The sequence below is a fragment of the Cephus cinctus genome, unplaced genomic scaffold (genome assembly GCF_000341935.2).
Source record: "Cephus cinctus unplaced genomic scaffold, Ccin1 Ccin1_scaffold3178, whole genome shotgun sequence".
Taxonomy (NCBI): domain Eukaryota; kingdom Metazoa; phylum Arthropoda; class Insecta; order Hymenoptera; family Cephidae; genus Cephus; species Cephus cinctus.
The window spans coordinates 3,808-18,817 of NW_014334493.1; the positions used below are offsets into that span (position 1 = coordinate 3,808).

The window sequence follows — 15,010 nt, forward strand, 5'->3', positions numbered from 1 at the left end:
AGGCGAACAAAAAGAAACGAGGACTAAATAAAAAAAAAAAGAAAGAATAATGACAAACGTTAAAAGCGCTCAGACCCTAACGTGCATATAGGACGTTTCGATTCAATTTCCGTAGCCTGTGCGTGCGCCCGAGGAATCAAAAAGCGTGTGACGGCGGCGCTGATTACAAGACGATTATTACACCTCTGTCTTACTTTCACTATCATCGTTGCCTCCCTCTAGCAAAGTCACGATATTATTTATAAATAATACAAAAAAACTGCCTTTCCAGAGGGGAAACAAAATCAAATCGAACGACCGAACACCCAGTGACAGCGAGTAGCGTTGAACGACGAAAAAAAAATAAAAAGAGAAAAAAACAAAATCGCTTAAGCAAGTTTGATTTGTTTCCTTGCCGTGTACAACTTTTGTCTTCCTCGTTCAACCGATTAAGGATTACCGCACGTGAAACTGAACCCCTCTTTCTTTTAAAAGCATAAACAAACTCTTAATCTTAACTTCGTCATAACGTAAGATAATAATAATATTATTAATAATACAATAATAATATAATATAATGATCCATATAAACACTATCCTCTACTATTCACTCCTCGCTACATAATTTTTTTTTTCTCCTTATTATTTCCCATCCTTAGACGACCGATAAGCGCGGCAGGAAGCGCCATCCCACGCAGGTAATAAGACCGGATGCGCGCGCAGCATCAGTCAGTCCGATGCGCAGAATCGCGCCGTAAGTCGCATTTACGACAGGTATTTCGTACAATATTTACGGTATATATACATAATGTATATAATCGCAAGCTATATATGTATATATTATACATATATAATGCTTATCCCGAATATGACAGACGTCACAATGTATAATCTTTTTCCTCTATCAATTAATTAATTGCAATCAATCATGTCGTATCAAGTCACTCGTGTTATACATGTCCGCATTAGTGTCCGTGTTTTACATATGTGTTTTCATGTAATGTCCTCAGAGAATATATATATATATATAATAAAGGTCTATGCTCTATATGTAAATATTATAGGTACTTCCGCCTTTCCAATTAATCGCACAGTGTTCTGTGCATTTTCGCATTCCTCTAAGACATTTACCACCGTGTACCTCGCAACTCGTTTTCATGTAAATCGTCATTTATTCGTCTAATCAATAAATCATCATCACTTCGAATAGTACGCGATGTCTAAGCTGCTTGAATATATTTAATTGATATTCATCATAATATAATATACGAATTCTAAAACTCTACGTGGCGATTAGGATTGTGTTGGTGAGGAGGAGAGGGTTCAGGGCACATTGGTAACGCGATTCAGCAATTGGATTGGAGATTTTTGGATAAGGATTATGATAAGGATGATTACATCCTGGATAGGGAGTATGCGGATTATTCTGCGAGACAAGGTCCATGGGAGGAGGGAAGGGGGTGAGGAGGGGATTAGGCGAAGACCATGATAAATCCAACGCTTAAAAACTTCAATCTGACGTCGTGTGCTACGCGCGTAATAAAATCGTTACCCACATCCGGTATTCACCATTATCCAAATTCATACTTAATTATATAATACAATAATTATGTTACAGATACGGATGGCAAGACGAAGCCCTTCGATTACCGTTCGAGCAGCAGCGTAACAAATGACAAAGAGAGAGAGAGAGAGAAACGCGCATAAAATATTATTATATTATAGATTTATATAAAGAGCGAAACAGATCTAGTATCCAGCAAAAATAAGCCAAGCAACGTGAACAGATCGTCTTCGCGTTACTCTAATTTAATCTGTATGAACCAAAATTATTGTAGTAAGTATAAAACAAAGAAAAAATAATAATCCGACAACGAACGGAATTCGTGAGCTCGCATCGTCATACCGCAGCACATACGCATCCGTTTGCCTTATAGTCTAAATACGAAATACAATGGCCTTATTACAGGATTAGTCTAGTGCCGTAGTGCGGAGTCGTAGTTCTGTTTCGAAACGCTAGGAGATAACCTGGATTTGCGTGGAATTGGTGAGTGACGTCGTCGTGACAAAAATTCAAATTTTCAATCATAACGGCGCGCAACTCACGGGAAGAAAGAAAGATACGTTCTCTGTGTACTGGCAGAACGAAGGATAAATAATGATAAAGAGTCACGTTCTGACGTGAAATTGAATTTTTCCGCGCGACGATTCACTCAACGCCGATTGCCGTGTGATTATATCGTGTTTTTTTTTTTGTTATTTTCCTTCATTCTTGTATTATTTTTTTTCCTTGCTTTTTCCACTCTCGTATTACAAGCGAACGCAGCGGATTCATATTGCACTCGGATGTAGTACCTAAGAGACTTAATGCAACGAGAGACAAAGAGATGGGAGATAGAGAGGAAAATATAAACTCGAGAGTAATCACTACCAATTAAACCTGGCAAATTGCTACCTAAGTATCTACACCTCGTGAGGAAACGTGGATGGATGGTGTGACGTTCCTAAATCGAGTCTGTATAGTCGTAGAACACAAAACAAATATCTACGTCATTCTCCCGTTTGCGTTATCGACAAACTATATGTCTATATTTATAGCATTAAATATATATATATTTATGTATGTATAGATTTAATCTACGCGCCGATTAGAAAATATAAAATATTTTTTATATATGTTGGTTTGCATCCTGCCGCTTTTAGTGTAACGTCGTTCGTGCGTACCGTGGAAATTAATTTTGTAAAACCTCATTCTTGTCTTATCCCTTGTTTAAAATCTTTTTTTGCTTTCCCTTCCGTTCCACCATTAAACACTAACCCCACGTAAGCCCACCGACCGAGCATTGCAAAACTAATAAAAGTGATACACTTTTATTCACTCGTCTCTCCTCCACCTACCTTCATAGGAAAGGAACGGAAAAAAAGAAAAGAAAAAAAATAATGCTTAACGCGTACTTCCTATAAGCTAGTATGTACAGTCGATGCGAGATAACTCACTGTACGTAGTATCCGGTTCGTGTGCACGTAGTGCCCGTACAGCATCCGAGTGAAACGGATGGTACTCGTGAATAGCTGCACAATGACGAGGTCTGCCATGGACCATAAAAAAAAAATGAAAAAATCGACAGCTGAAATCCCATTGGCTAGACTCTGTTATGGTTACGTACTGTACCCTCGATGAGACGATAAAGATTTTTCATTATCGCAACTGTACAAGAAAAATGCAAAGGGCGTGGTCAGTTGAGTTGTGCGTACCACTGTGAATAAGACTTGAGTCTAGTCCATCTAAGACTAGACTGAACGATCATCGATGAAAGAGCCAAGTCCAGTTTTCAGCTGAAGTTTTCTCGGCTGAGGTCCACATCAACTGGGCCATTTTACAGTAACGGTACGAAGTCGATAATCCATGAGAGAAGATCTCGAGTCTGGTGTATCGATCGTTAAAAAAAAAAAAATAATAAACCCCCGCCGACGATGATACAATAATAAATATCACGTGGGCGGTTCTCTAGAGCGTCCATAAGTCGGTAATCCATCGTAGTCGTGCATTACAGTTAAATCGTCAGAATTCGAGTGTTCAATGAGCGACGTCCGTTGAATTGCATCTTACGAGGATCTGGACATCTCACTTGGGGTATCACATACTTTACATATTGATCACTCAACCGTTTCACTAATTACTTATAATCGCAGACAAGGGCGGGCTCTTCGGAACCGGGACAATTGGCGTCTTGTGCAATTGTGACACGAACCTGCACGATATGCACTGGTTCTTTTTTTCTTCTTCGTCTCATCCGTTTAGTACGACGTGAGGACACCAGGAGGTGTTGGAACCACGACGGTATGCTGAGGAACAACTGGAGGCGGTTGCGGAGCAGCCAGAGGATGACCAACCAGTACCGCGGCAGCGGGAATCGGCAGAACCGGTTGAGGAATTGCCGAGGGCGTGCTGACCTGCGTAGGCGGTCCTTCGACGGCGTGCTTTCGCAGATGTCTCAGCATGTTGCCCTTCTCGACGAAGGTCTTGCCACAGTCCGGACAGCTGTGCGGTCGCTCGTCCGAGTGGGATCTTCTGTGCGAGACCAGGTGGCCCTTGCACATGAAGTCTTTGGGACAAAGGTCACAGCGGAACGGTCTCTCCGCGTTGCTTCCCTTGTTGTGGGAGCGCATGTGGAATAGGAGATTTCCCTTGAGCGGGAAACTCTTGCCGCACTCGGTGCAGACAAACGGACGTTCGCCAGTGTGACATCGCATGTGGTTCACGAGATGTTCCTACAAAAGAAAGTAAGAAAAGTCAGACTAAGCGAAAGGATCGCGTCCTCATTTATGACTCCTGGTCGACATCCAAAACGGCAAAGTGAACCAATAATAAGAATAAAGTGTCCTCGTGCGAAGCTACCTTATTTCTTGAAAAAAAAAAAAAAAATTCATGACCCTCGACGATCTGTCATCAAATTTTGTACGAAATTTTCTCCAATCATCATAATAGAATAACATTGACCCTTAAAAAAAAAAAAAAAGGAAAAAGAGTATCTCGCGTCAGGAGTGCCAACGTACCTTTCTCGTGAACGGCTTCGAGCACACGTTGCAACAATGCGACGAATCTCCGGTATGTTGACGGAGATGATTATTGAGGTGTTCTTTCCGAGTGAACGTCCTCTGACAGAATTCACACCTATGTGGCGATTCACCGGTGTGGATTCTGACGTGATTCGTCAAGTGCTCCTTACGTGTAAATGACTTGGAGCAGAAGTGGCATCGGTGTGGCGACTCGCCTGTATGTTGACGCACGTGATTGGTCAAATGTTCCTTCCGCGTGAACGATTTGGTGCAATACTGGCACTTGTGCGGTGACTCACCCGTGTGCTGCCTGACGTGGTTCACCAGATGGTCCTTTCGCGTAAACGCTTTCGGACAGTATTGACAGCGGAAGGGCGTCTCCCCTGTGTATTTCATAACGATTTTTTCAAAACCTTAACTCGTCATTCAGACATGGACTTATCCTGCACAAGGCGAGTTTTGCCCGACATAACGCACGGAAGTACCACGAGCGGCGAATGTCCAATCCTTAAAAGATCAAGTGTCCACGGGGATTCCCCGAATGCCAGCTCGTACGGGGAATCCCCTCGTAGACACTTGTTACTCGATCCTACTCGCTTACACGTTTTTTTTTTGCCAGCCGGATACCACAATCCTCGCGAAGGATTCTACAGTGGATAAGAAACGGTTCCTCGTAAACTCCTACGGAAGCTCAAGAGGAATTATTCAAGTTCATCATTACACAATTTTCAAGCTCGCATTCTGAATAACAGGATAATACGTTGTGAAAGAAAAATTATATACAAAATTATTATCATAATGATGATCTTTGTGATCTACATTTCTTATTGGTGTACTGATTGGTTGAGGTTCCGGCATGACATTCTTTTTTCTTTTTTGTCTTTTTTTTTTTTCCTTCGATTACAGAGATATCAGAATCTCGACCAAACGGTAAGTGATTAGGAACAGTTGAAAAGGATCCATTCGTCGGTATCGGCACGTCCATGCGTTACGTCCGAGGAAAGTCAGCTTGTGCAGTAACGAGAGATCATCGAATACAAGTCTGAATCTGACGTAGCGCGAACGAAAGAGATAGAAATTTACAAAAAAAAAAAAATAATAATTAAAAAAAAGACGACCAAAAACTCTTTTCGACCGATTCCTCGCAATCACAATTAATATCTCGTATGATTTCGAAGAAAGAAAAATTCTGTACAGGAAGTCTGTAAGTGACGATAGATAACGCGTTAAAAAAAAAAAAAAGAAGAGAGAAAATCAACAATTTCAACTTTCACATTCCATCGATATCTCATTAGCTGTACAGCGAAATACAAAGCGAGACTCGGGACACCCTGTACATTAGAATCATTCATGTTTTCTTTATCTCGTTTGCTTCGAGCCGAGTTAAGAGTCGCTTATCGGGCAGGGAGTCGGAGCATCGCCTAACAAGTGTGACTGACAGATAAGAACGAAGCAAGGGACCAGACCATAACCAGTGGAAGGAATGATTGTAGTAAAACTCAAAAAAAAAGAAAAGATCCATAGCCGATCCTTCCAACGTATTTCGAGAAAACAAAAAAAATTAAACGATAATATAAAAAAAGAATTATGAGAGCGGCGTATCAGGCATAACCAATGACACGTCGACGATGACAGCGTGAAATGTCAAATATATCAAATAAACAAAATGAAATGATCTACGGGCAGTGGCAAAAAATGTTTTTTTTTCTTACCCGATTAAAACAGTGCAACTTTCACGTTATCCCGTTAACGTTATACAAAAGCCATACTCAATGATCAGCATGACAGGATGAAGTAAGCGTAGGTCGTGATAAGCACGACCAGAGATGATATAATGGGAAGCAGAAAATGACAGCTACGAGAGATCGACGATCGGCCGGATTGGAGAAGCAAAAACAAAGGGTCACACCTTTTGGCCCCGACGCGATCCCTGACCGATTATAATTTTTATTACTTTGAAATATATATATATATATATATATATATATATATTTTGTTATTAATCATGATTATTATTCTTCCTCCTCGATATGCTAATCCCAAACGTGAGCTACTGTTAGAGACGAAAGTTACGATCGGTTGCCCGTGAGATGAACATCTGCCAACCGCTCTCACCTGTGTGTTGGCGGATGTGGTTAACAAGGTGTTCCTTTCTGGTGAACGATTTGGAGCAGAAGCCGCATCGGTGTGGAGACTCACCCGTGTGCTGGCGAACGTGGTTCAGTAGATGCTCCTTTCGCGTGAACGTCTTCGAGCAGAAATCACAGCGGTGCGGCGTCTCGCCCGTGTGCCACATTATGTGGTTCGTGAAGTGCTCCTTCCTCGTGAACGACTTACCTGTATTAGCATTGAGAAACAAAAGCAAACGGAAGCATATAAATATTATGTAGTGTCACCTGGATCCAACATACATTCCCCTCTTTAAATCCAATGGGACGATTCCAAAGTCTCTTTGCTGTCACAATATATATATATATACATGCATATATGCATCTGTCAAATGTTTTGAGCCTGCAAGTTAGAACTATCCAAGTGAATTTGGATGATCTGAAATTTCGTATACAAGATTTTCACATCGAATTGTCTTAAATCGTGTTACGGTGTCGGAAACTCTGTATATGAAAAAAAAAAGAAAATTATTTCATTGGCCTTTAAATGCAAGAGACGGAAGAGCAAAGGTTAAACGTTTTGGGAATGCTTATGCATTAGGTTTCGTTAAACGAGCCGTGTACGTGAGACCGTAGGACATCAATGATGAGGGAGGGGACGAAGATTATCAGACGACCGGAAGTGTTGATTGTGGACGAAAGAAAAGTTTAGCTGCTCAAAGCAGCCGTCCCTTTGATTATCGGGAGAGACGAGGAAGACGCGAAAGAGAGTTAACGTGGCCGGTGAATGTAATTCGGTAATTTCAATAAATCGATACCGCGAGAACAACAGAGACAGAGTCGTTGGCCGGTTCGCTCGTGGCGAGTCTCGCGATTTAATTCCCAGGAATAGGTACGTGAGACGAATGTAAAATCGATAATTCCTTATCAGACCGCCCATTATATCCTGCACAATGGAAACCTACTGATTAAATGTTCCTTATCGGCCGGCGTGGTATCTTGGGTGCGTGAGGCGACTTGGCGCGGTCACAAAGCGTAACGAGACAACGGGAGTCGCGATACGAAACCTAAAAGGAGCCACGAGAACGTATTTTCCCAGGTGGCTTTACGGCCATTGGCGTCCGAAGCGCGGTTAATTCGAATCAGCATGACCAAACGAAAGGTGGGAATGGAACAAGAGAGAAAGTAAACGGAGTCGCGGATCGATTGGCGCGACAATTTTTCGGGAATGTAAATTCCCTGGTGTAATAATATTCCAAAGTGTCATTGGTGTTCGAACGTAGATCCACGTCACGGGCTCGATACGAAAAGGGAGAAAAAAGATAGGAATTACAAAAAAAAAAAATTTGATCCACCCAAGTCGAAAAAAAAAATTTCCTATCAGTAAAAAAAATTTTTTTAAATGTCACTCGAGACGAAGGAAATGATCGAATTGCGTGCAAAGGTAAACGCGTGAGTGACGCACGACAGGAAGTGAACGACCCGCGGTTCCAGACGACCGGAAATCGATGCCACTCTCACTGCGTTACGTGTCTGTCTTGCAGTCTCTGTTTAGCTCGTGCTCGTCTATGTATCTTGTATGTTCAGGAACGAGAATTCAAAGATAAATAATACGCACCGCTGAGATTTACGAAATAGCAAGTCATGCCATCACAATTTCCGCACGTAAGCGGGTCCCGATAATTCTTGAGGGTTCGCGTACGCGTAGTACGTGGAAACGATGAAAACAATGAGCGAAGACGCGTCGCTGCCCGGCGCACTGTAGAAAACGCGAAACGCGAACGCCGGAGTACCGACCCCGAGGCTAAAGACACCAATTCTAAGGTTAGAGGGGAGCTTTGTAAAGGAATGCGCGCGACCCGCGCGACTGGGGGGTTGATGCGATGCGCGATCAATTCTCGCGAATTTTATTTCCCCGCTGCTGCTCCTGCTGCTGCTGCTGCTGCTACTACTACTACTACCACCGCCACCACCATCGATACCTGCTGCTACTACTACTCCGGTATTACGCTGCTGCTACTAGCGTTTAAGGTGTGTTTGTGATAACTCCGAAGCGAAGACTGCGACGCTGGCATAAGGGCGGAGGCACTGTAATGCTGCTCTCGATTTTTTTTTTCTTTCTAATTAAACGCCTTTTTTTACGCTCGACAATTTGCTATTTTTTAATATTGTAACATTGCAGGTCACGTTTTCCGTGTTTATTATCATGCGTCGGTACTTACCTTGAAAATTATTTCGTTTGGACATAACTTTGGTTCAAAATTGATTATCCTCAAAATATGTAACATGCAACATGTTTTTGAAACGTGATTCGAATTTTTTTTTTTAATGCATGACTCTTTGATCCCTTTTTAACTTTTTTTTTTTTTTCAATGCGATCGATTCGAATTATCGTTCTCCATTTTGGAATCGCCCCATCCGCTGTTCTGTGTCTCTGGCGCGTTGTGTAAACTTGGATCTCTATAGCGCGCAGCAGCCGTGTAAATCCTATTACACAACGTGGAGACATTCAATGTAAACACGACGAGTTTTCAAAGCCGACGGCGACTTGTTCGGATGAGTTCCGTTGGCTAAGCTACAGAGTTATCATGCGCAACTTAGATTAGCATTACCTAAATACTGAAAAAATTGATCCACAAATTAATAATGCCTAGAAAATAGACAACTAAATATACCAAAGTATTCTCAACAATCCCTTCGTTAAGGCACCGTCAATCAGTCATGCACCACGTTGCAGTCTGGTCGAATAGATAAACAAAAAAACGTCAATTAAGAAGGAAAAAACCAGACACGCCTAATGTACGTATAATGATACTCAGTCAGGCAAACTTTTTCTAATGTACCCCTCCCTGTAGAACTTAATGGAATGTAAAAGAAGGTGAAATTTAAGTTACAGTAAAATAACCGTAACGACATATTCAAAAAACTCGTATGAGACCGCAGTTACTTACCACAAATCTCGCATCGGAACGGCGTGTCGTTGGTATGGGAACGCATATGATTGGCAAGGTGCTCCTTGCGCGTGTATTTTTTCCCGCAGACCTGGCAATGATGCGGAGTCTCGCCAGTGTGCCACATGACATGATTCATGAAGTGTTCCTTGCGAGTGAAGCTCTTCTTGCATATGTCGCAGCGATGCGGAGTCTCGCCAGTATGCTTGCGAACATGGTTCACCATGTGCTCCTTGCGTGTGAAAGTTTTGGCGCAATACTGACACCTGAGGAGTAAGAAAAAAGTTTAAAGATTCATGGTGGACACGGTAAGCTGAAAGCTACAGGCATACAAGTGCATCTTACGTAAGCGAATCATTTAACTTCAAAACATTGTGAACGCACCTGTAAGGTGTTTCGCCGGTGTGACAGCGAGTATGGTTGTCTAGATGTTCCTTCCTAGCGAAACTTTTTCCGCACACTGTACAATTGTAGGGCTTGTCGGTAGCGTGACGCTTCATATGGCGCTCCAAGGACGGCGCGTTAGCGAAGACGTGGAAGCAGACTGAACAGGTGAACATGGATCCACCCAGGTGACATTTACCATGACGAGTTAGATCGTTGGCATTGGTGAATGCCTTTCCGCAGACCTGTAAGTAAATGAATAACAAAAATAGAAGTATATCAGAGGGAAGTAATGCCGAGCGCGATAATGATACTTATAGTAACGGTGGACCTGGACTCGAGAAACGTTCATTTACCTGGCACGTGAATGGCTTCCTTTCAGTATGATATCTGCGATGCACGATAAGCTGATAGCGAAACTGGAAGATCTTGCCGCAGACCTCGCAGGCATGGCTACCAACGGATACGGGCGAGGCACTTGGTCCGGGCGTGGCCTCGCCGTCGCTTGTCTTTATGTCAAACTTGTTAAGTTGAACTTGCTGTACTATCGGTGTTCCATTCTGTATGGTGGTGACAGTTTGCGTCGGTACGGTACCACCTACGAGAGTGGTGCCAGCTGCTATCTCACTTTGCAGCTTTCCGAAGACCTCGTGGTACGCCAACAGTTGATTGATATCCTCGACATTTACCTGATGACAGAAGCGCGTTTTTTTTTTTTTTTTTTTTTTTTTTTTTTTTTTTTTTTTTTTTTTTTTTTTTTCGTTTACGATCCTAGCCGCTAGAAAGATTTCTCAATGGTCGTTGTCATCATTTATAAGGAGGCCTCTCACCTTGTACATATTTTGTACCATCTCTACGCCAAGAGTCTTTGCTAGATCTTGTTCGTTTCCGGCACTTATTTTAACGACCGAGCCGTCGGCTGTTCTAACGTCCATCATATGACCACCAGGTTTAAGGTCAGGAAGTTGAAACCTGCAAGTAAGAAAATATATCCAGTGGAGACACTGGCCAAAGTCTCATGATTTTTTTTTTAATTTAAGAAACATACTGTGCCATGTTCAGCTGACGCATTTCCTTCTCCTTCTCGGGCTTCTCTGAATTGTTCTGACTTCCGCTTTCCGCAGTGGAACTGCCGCTAATGTTGACGCCAATTTGTTGCTGCTGCTGTTGCTGCATGAGACTCTGCTGAAGATCCTGTGGCGGCTGTAGCTGAAGATCACACTGGACCTGACAATGGACTTGATTATCGCTGCACCGTTCTGTAGTGCAACTACCACCCTCGTCCTTTACTTTATTATCATCCCGTTGTGAGTTCTGACTCTGCGAGCTTGGTCCACTGTTCTGTGCGTTCTGATGACTCTGCTGCATCTGATGATGAGACTGTTGCTGCGGCTGCTGGTGCAGCTGCTGCTGCTGTTGCTGTTGCGACTGCATCTGCTGCTGCATTTGAGCATGCGCCGCCTGCAAGTGACTGACACTTGCGGGAATGTGCGTCCCGTCTAGGCTAAGGCCAGGAAGAGAGCCTGGAATCTGCGAAGAAGATTAGCAACATATTCTTTATATACCATTCTTATTATAAAAAAATTACAAGTCCTAGCCATTTAGGTAATACTTATATCACTGTAGAGTGCTACTGTTCAAGAATATTAAAGTGAGCTATGGATTAAGTCTGAAGCATCTTAAATAATTGTAATATTTACTTTACAACTAAAGAAACAAACTGAGATTAATCAGTATGGAAGTAAAGAAAAGGAAGATAAAGAGCAAGCATAACAAAGAAAGTACTGTCAAAAAATTACTATCTAAAGCAAGGCACGATAATGCTACAATGAATGTCGAGGGGAAATAGAAAATCAAAGATGAATCTTCAACTCCGTGTCATCACTAGATGATATTGAGTGTCATTTAGACAGCGTTGGGACTCATTCTGCACTCCTTGGTGTATAACACCGGATCTCCTTGCTGTACGACCAAGTATAAAAGTCTTCCAGGGCGCAAAGCGTAACTGTGCTACAACTGGTCGTGCATCTACATGGAAACAAACCTGCTGATTGGACTGCAGAGAGCCGTGATGACCGACGCCGCTAATCGAAGCTTGTTGATGATGATGATGCGAAGTCGTCGACTGATGATGCGAATTCGAGGTCAACGCCATTTCCTGGTTAAACGAAGACTCTTTTGGAGATGCCTCAACACCACCACCACTCCTACTTGAGGAGATCTGGTGGTTATGGTGGTAGACCGAGACCTGGGGTAGCGGCCCAGGAAACAGATTGGTGAAGAGCCAATATTTAGCTACCGAGGAGGCTAACGCTACTGCTGTACCTACGCGCTGCTCCTCAGAGGAATTCCGGGTGCTCCCTACATTGTTGTGACTGCTTGAACTAGTCGAACCACCTGGGTACGAAGGACGACCACTTTGACCCGAGTTTACTTCCTACCGGTACACATTCAGACATTTGTACGACATCGACAGGGCATGCGACTAACATGCAATAGGCTCGCTTTTCCAATCGACAAATGCGCCAGGTAGGACCTTTGTGCTCATTGAGATGTATACTAAGTACGTGGAGTTCAAATATACAGGAAGGCTGGGATATTTTCAAAATTGCTTCTTTGAATATTTATAATTCTCATCATTGAATATATATGGGACTGTCTCGAATCTAATTCTCCCAGAACGTAAGTGAATCCTTATTCTTCGATCATGTATGTCAATGTCAATTTGAAATTGTTCATTTTTAGAGTACATAAGGTTTCGATCCTTACTAATTATTACTTTACAATATCTTCTACTACCGGTTATAAATATGTCAAAGGATACAATTAACAATGAGAATCTACTGCATTATCTATATACAAGCGGTTACTAAGCAAAGTTGCTATGTATAATAGTTATGAGATACTATGGGTTACAGAGCAATAATGAAAGATGACTAATGCCCAGGAATTACAGTAATAGAGAGAAACACGAGAGGCAAAGAAAGATAGAAAGTCATAGAGAGGGATTCGAGTACTTTGAAGAAGCTTCTTTTCTTACCGTCCAGCCTCACAGAAATAAAAATAGTTCACAAACAGGCAGTTGACCCAAACATTCGTTCTTGGCGAATTACATTTGTATTGAATCCTGTTCGAAATGGGATCTGAAGGAAAACGAAAAGAGACTAATAAAAATAGGGAACTTAGAGCACAATTAAAAAATTGATCTAAAAAACGAAAGTACATTTCAAGAACAAAGCTGATGGTCCAAATGACAAAACATAATATTCTGTTTACTATGAAAAAAAATCCCTTTCGCGTACCCTTTCATAGTGACTCTATAAATCATTGCGCATTTGTAGTTTGGCAAATAGCCCAAGAACAAATAATAATTTCTCACCTCTTGCTGAGCCTGCGTAGTCGCTGGCAATGCATGCTGCTCACTATTCATCTTTGATCAATAAAGACAATTATTTAAACTCTTCTGATGGGCCTCATTTATCATCCTGCAAAATACAGAAGTAAAACATTGTTTTAATGTTACATTAAAAAAGTCAGTGGCATGATTGCGCCATATATTCAGCGGACGTGGATGCAAGAGGGGATAAGAATCAAGATTCAACATATCATGAAACGTTAAAAAAATGCAATCAAATAAAATTCTCCAACTCCAAAAATTTGACAAGTAATTCAATTCCTATTAACCTCAAAACCTGCATCCAGTTATCGCTACAAGAATGAAAAATAAGGACAACTGATCACGTGTAGACTGCGCTGAAAGGTTATTCGTCCAGACAATGGAAAAAAAAAATCATGGAAAAACCTGAATCAAGAGTAAAAATAATGACATATAACTAAACTTTCATTAACCTTAAAACACTCAATGAATATTCCATAAGAAAAACATGAGAAGGTGAGTCATCGAATACCATGACCCGTACTCGACAAAGGCCATATCCGAAATTCTCCATATAAGATAGACCCAACTGAGGGTCAAGTAACAGACTATGATCCGGATGGCAACGTTAATGAAAATTTACTCGACTGGGCGTGATACCCGTATCCTCGAGGTCCGCGTCGAGTAATCGGGCACCACCTTCTGGTCTCGTAGTCGGCACATGACGCGTCAATTACCACAGAGCGTAGAACGGGGACAAGGGGCCAAGACAAGATGGAGGTGCGTTCGGAGTATCAGGACAAGGAGATTTCTAATTAAGGCTAATACTCAGGCTAAAGAAGAGGAGCCTAGGGGAACGGAACTCACGTGGTGCACGGTGCCGTCGGCGGTTCTCGCATCTCGTTTCCTAAGCCGTACGACTGTCTCAGGCACGGGGACGCGCGTCCCGACGCAAGGGGGGACGCCTCTTGGTGCCTCTTGACGCCTCACCTCGCCACGAGTACCCACAAGCAAATCCCAGGATAATGGCCACGCACCCTTGCCACACTCCTCCACTATATCACCAAAGCAACCAGCAGCTCGACCGGGACAACTAGCACCCGTCCAAAGCCCCCGGGGACGTCGGGGCGCGCCACTATTTTCCAAAAACTCACTGCAAGATCGTACGCGCTCGCGGTTTACAGAAAATACGACGACTGTCATGGCGTCCCTCGGCCACCCCGCACGAACATGGGCGCCTCCAGCACCGTCTGTCGAGAACCTGGACAGTTGCTCCACGTAACCCTACAACAGTTGCTAAATCGCTTCTATCGACGAGATTTTTATTTTGAAGCGTCTTAACGCAACAGCCAGACGTATACGTCAGTTATTTTCTTGCAAAATATCTGAAGTGCGCTATCTCTTATACGCCAGTATGCGCGCGCACCTTCCGGTTGAGCGCGCATGTCGCACGTTTCCTGTTCTCTGCGCTTCGCCAAGCTCGAATCGCAATGGAATGTCGCTAGTCGTGTTTCCGTTGGTAGAAACCAATATCTACGAAGATTCTGCGGGTGTGTCTTGCACTTTTCTCTGCGACATCACTTAATGCGGATTTTTTTAGAACGTATGGATAAGTTCAAAAAAAATATATTAATATGCTAAAGAGTTTGGAA

General features: G+C 42.6%; 1 protein-coding gene across 15 annotated transcripts; it reads right to left on the reverse strand.

The window, feature by feature from the left end:
• Positions 1 to 498: 498 nt before the first annotated feature.
• On the reverse strand, positions 499 to 14,831 carry LOC107274480 (zinc finger protein 271). 15 transcript variants are annotated; one of them, XM_015753669.2, is made up of 13 exons: positions 14,226 to 14,758; positions 13,362 to 13,467; positions 13,023 to 13,125; positions 12,308 to 12,419; positions 12,027 to 12,230; positions 11,031 to 11,512; positions 10,813 to 10,954; positions 10,339 to 10,671; positions 9,983 to 10,227; positions 9,599 to 9,864; positions 6,655 to 6,876; positions 4,537 to 4,922; positions 499 to 4,251 (listed from the first exon to the last, which is right to left on the reverse strand). In XM_015753669.2, the coding sequence occupies exons 5-13, from the start codon at positions 12,135 to 12,137 to the stop codon at positions 3,778 to 3,780; spliced, it is 2,661 nt and encodes an 886-aa protein (XP_015609155.1). In that variant the 5' UTR covers positions 12,138 to 12,230; positions 12,308 to 12,419; positions 13,023 to 13,125; positions 13,362 to 13,467; positions 14,226 to 14,758; the 3' UTR covers positions 499 to 3,777. The 15 variants fall into 15 exon arrangements, with proteins under 15 accessions (XP_015609155.1, XP_024947491.1, XP_015609150.1 ...); XM_025091723.1 differs by lacking the exon at positions 13,023 to 13,125 and having other exon boundaries at positions 4,537 to 4,754; positions 4,839 to 4,922; positions 6,739 to 6,876; positions 12,027 to 12,419; positions 14,226 to 14,831; XM_015753664.2 differs by lacking the exon at positions 13,023 to 13,125 and having other exon boundaries at positions 4,537 to 4,754; positions 4,839 to 4,922; positions 12,027 to 12,419; positions 14,226 to 14,821.
• Positions 14,832 to 15,010: the final 179 nt, after the last annotated feature.

Bases quoted from the DNA above. Each gene is read 5' to 3' on its own strand.
- LOC107274480 (XM_015753660.2), bottom strand. From the start codon at position 13,412: ATGAATAGTGAGCAGCATGCATTGCCAGCGACTACGCAGGCTCAGCAA. The intron at 10,672-10,812 runs GTGAGAGGCCTC...TTCTGTCATCAG, and splicing joins TGGTACAAAATATGTACAAG to GTAAATGTCGAGGATATCAA. The intron at 4,252-4,536 runs GTACGTTGGCAC...TTTCTTTTGTAG, and splicing joins CGAAGCCGTTCACGAGAAAG to GAACATCTCGTGAACCACAT.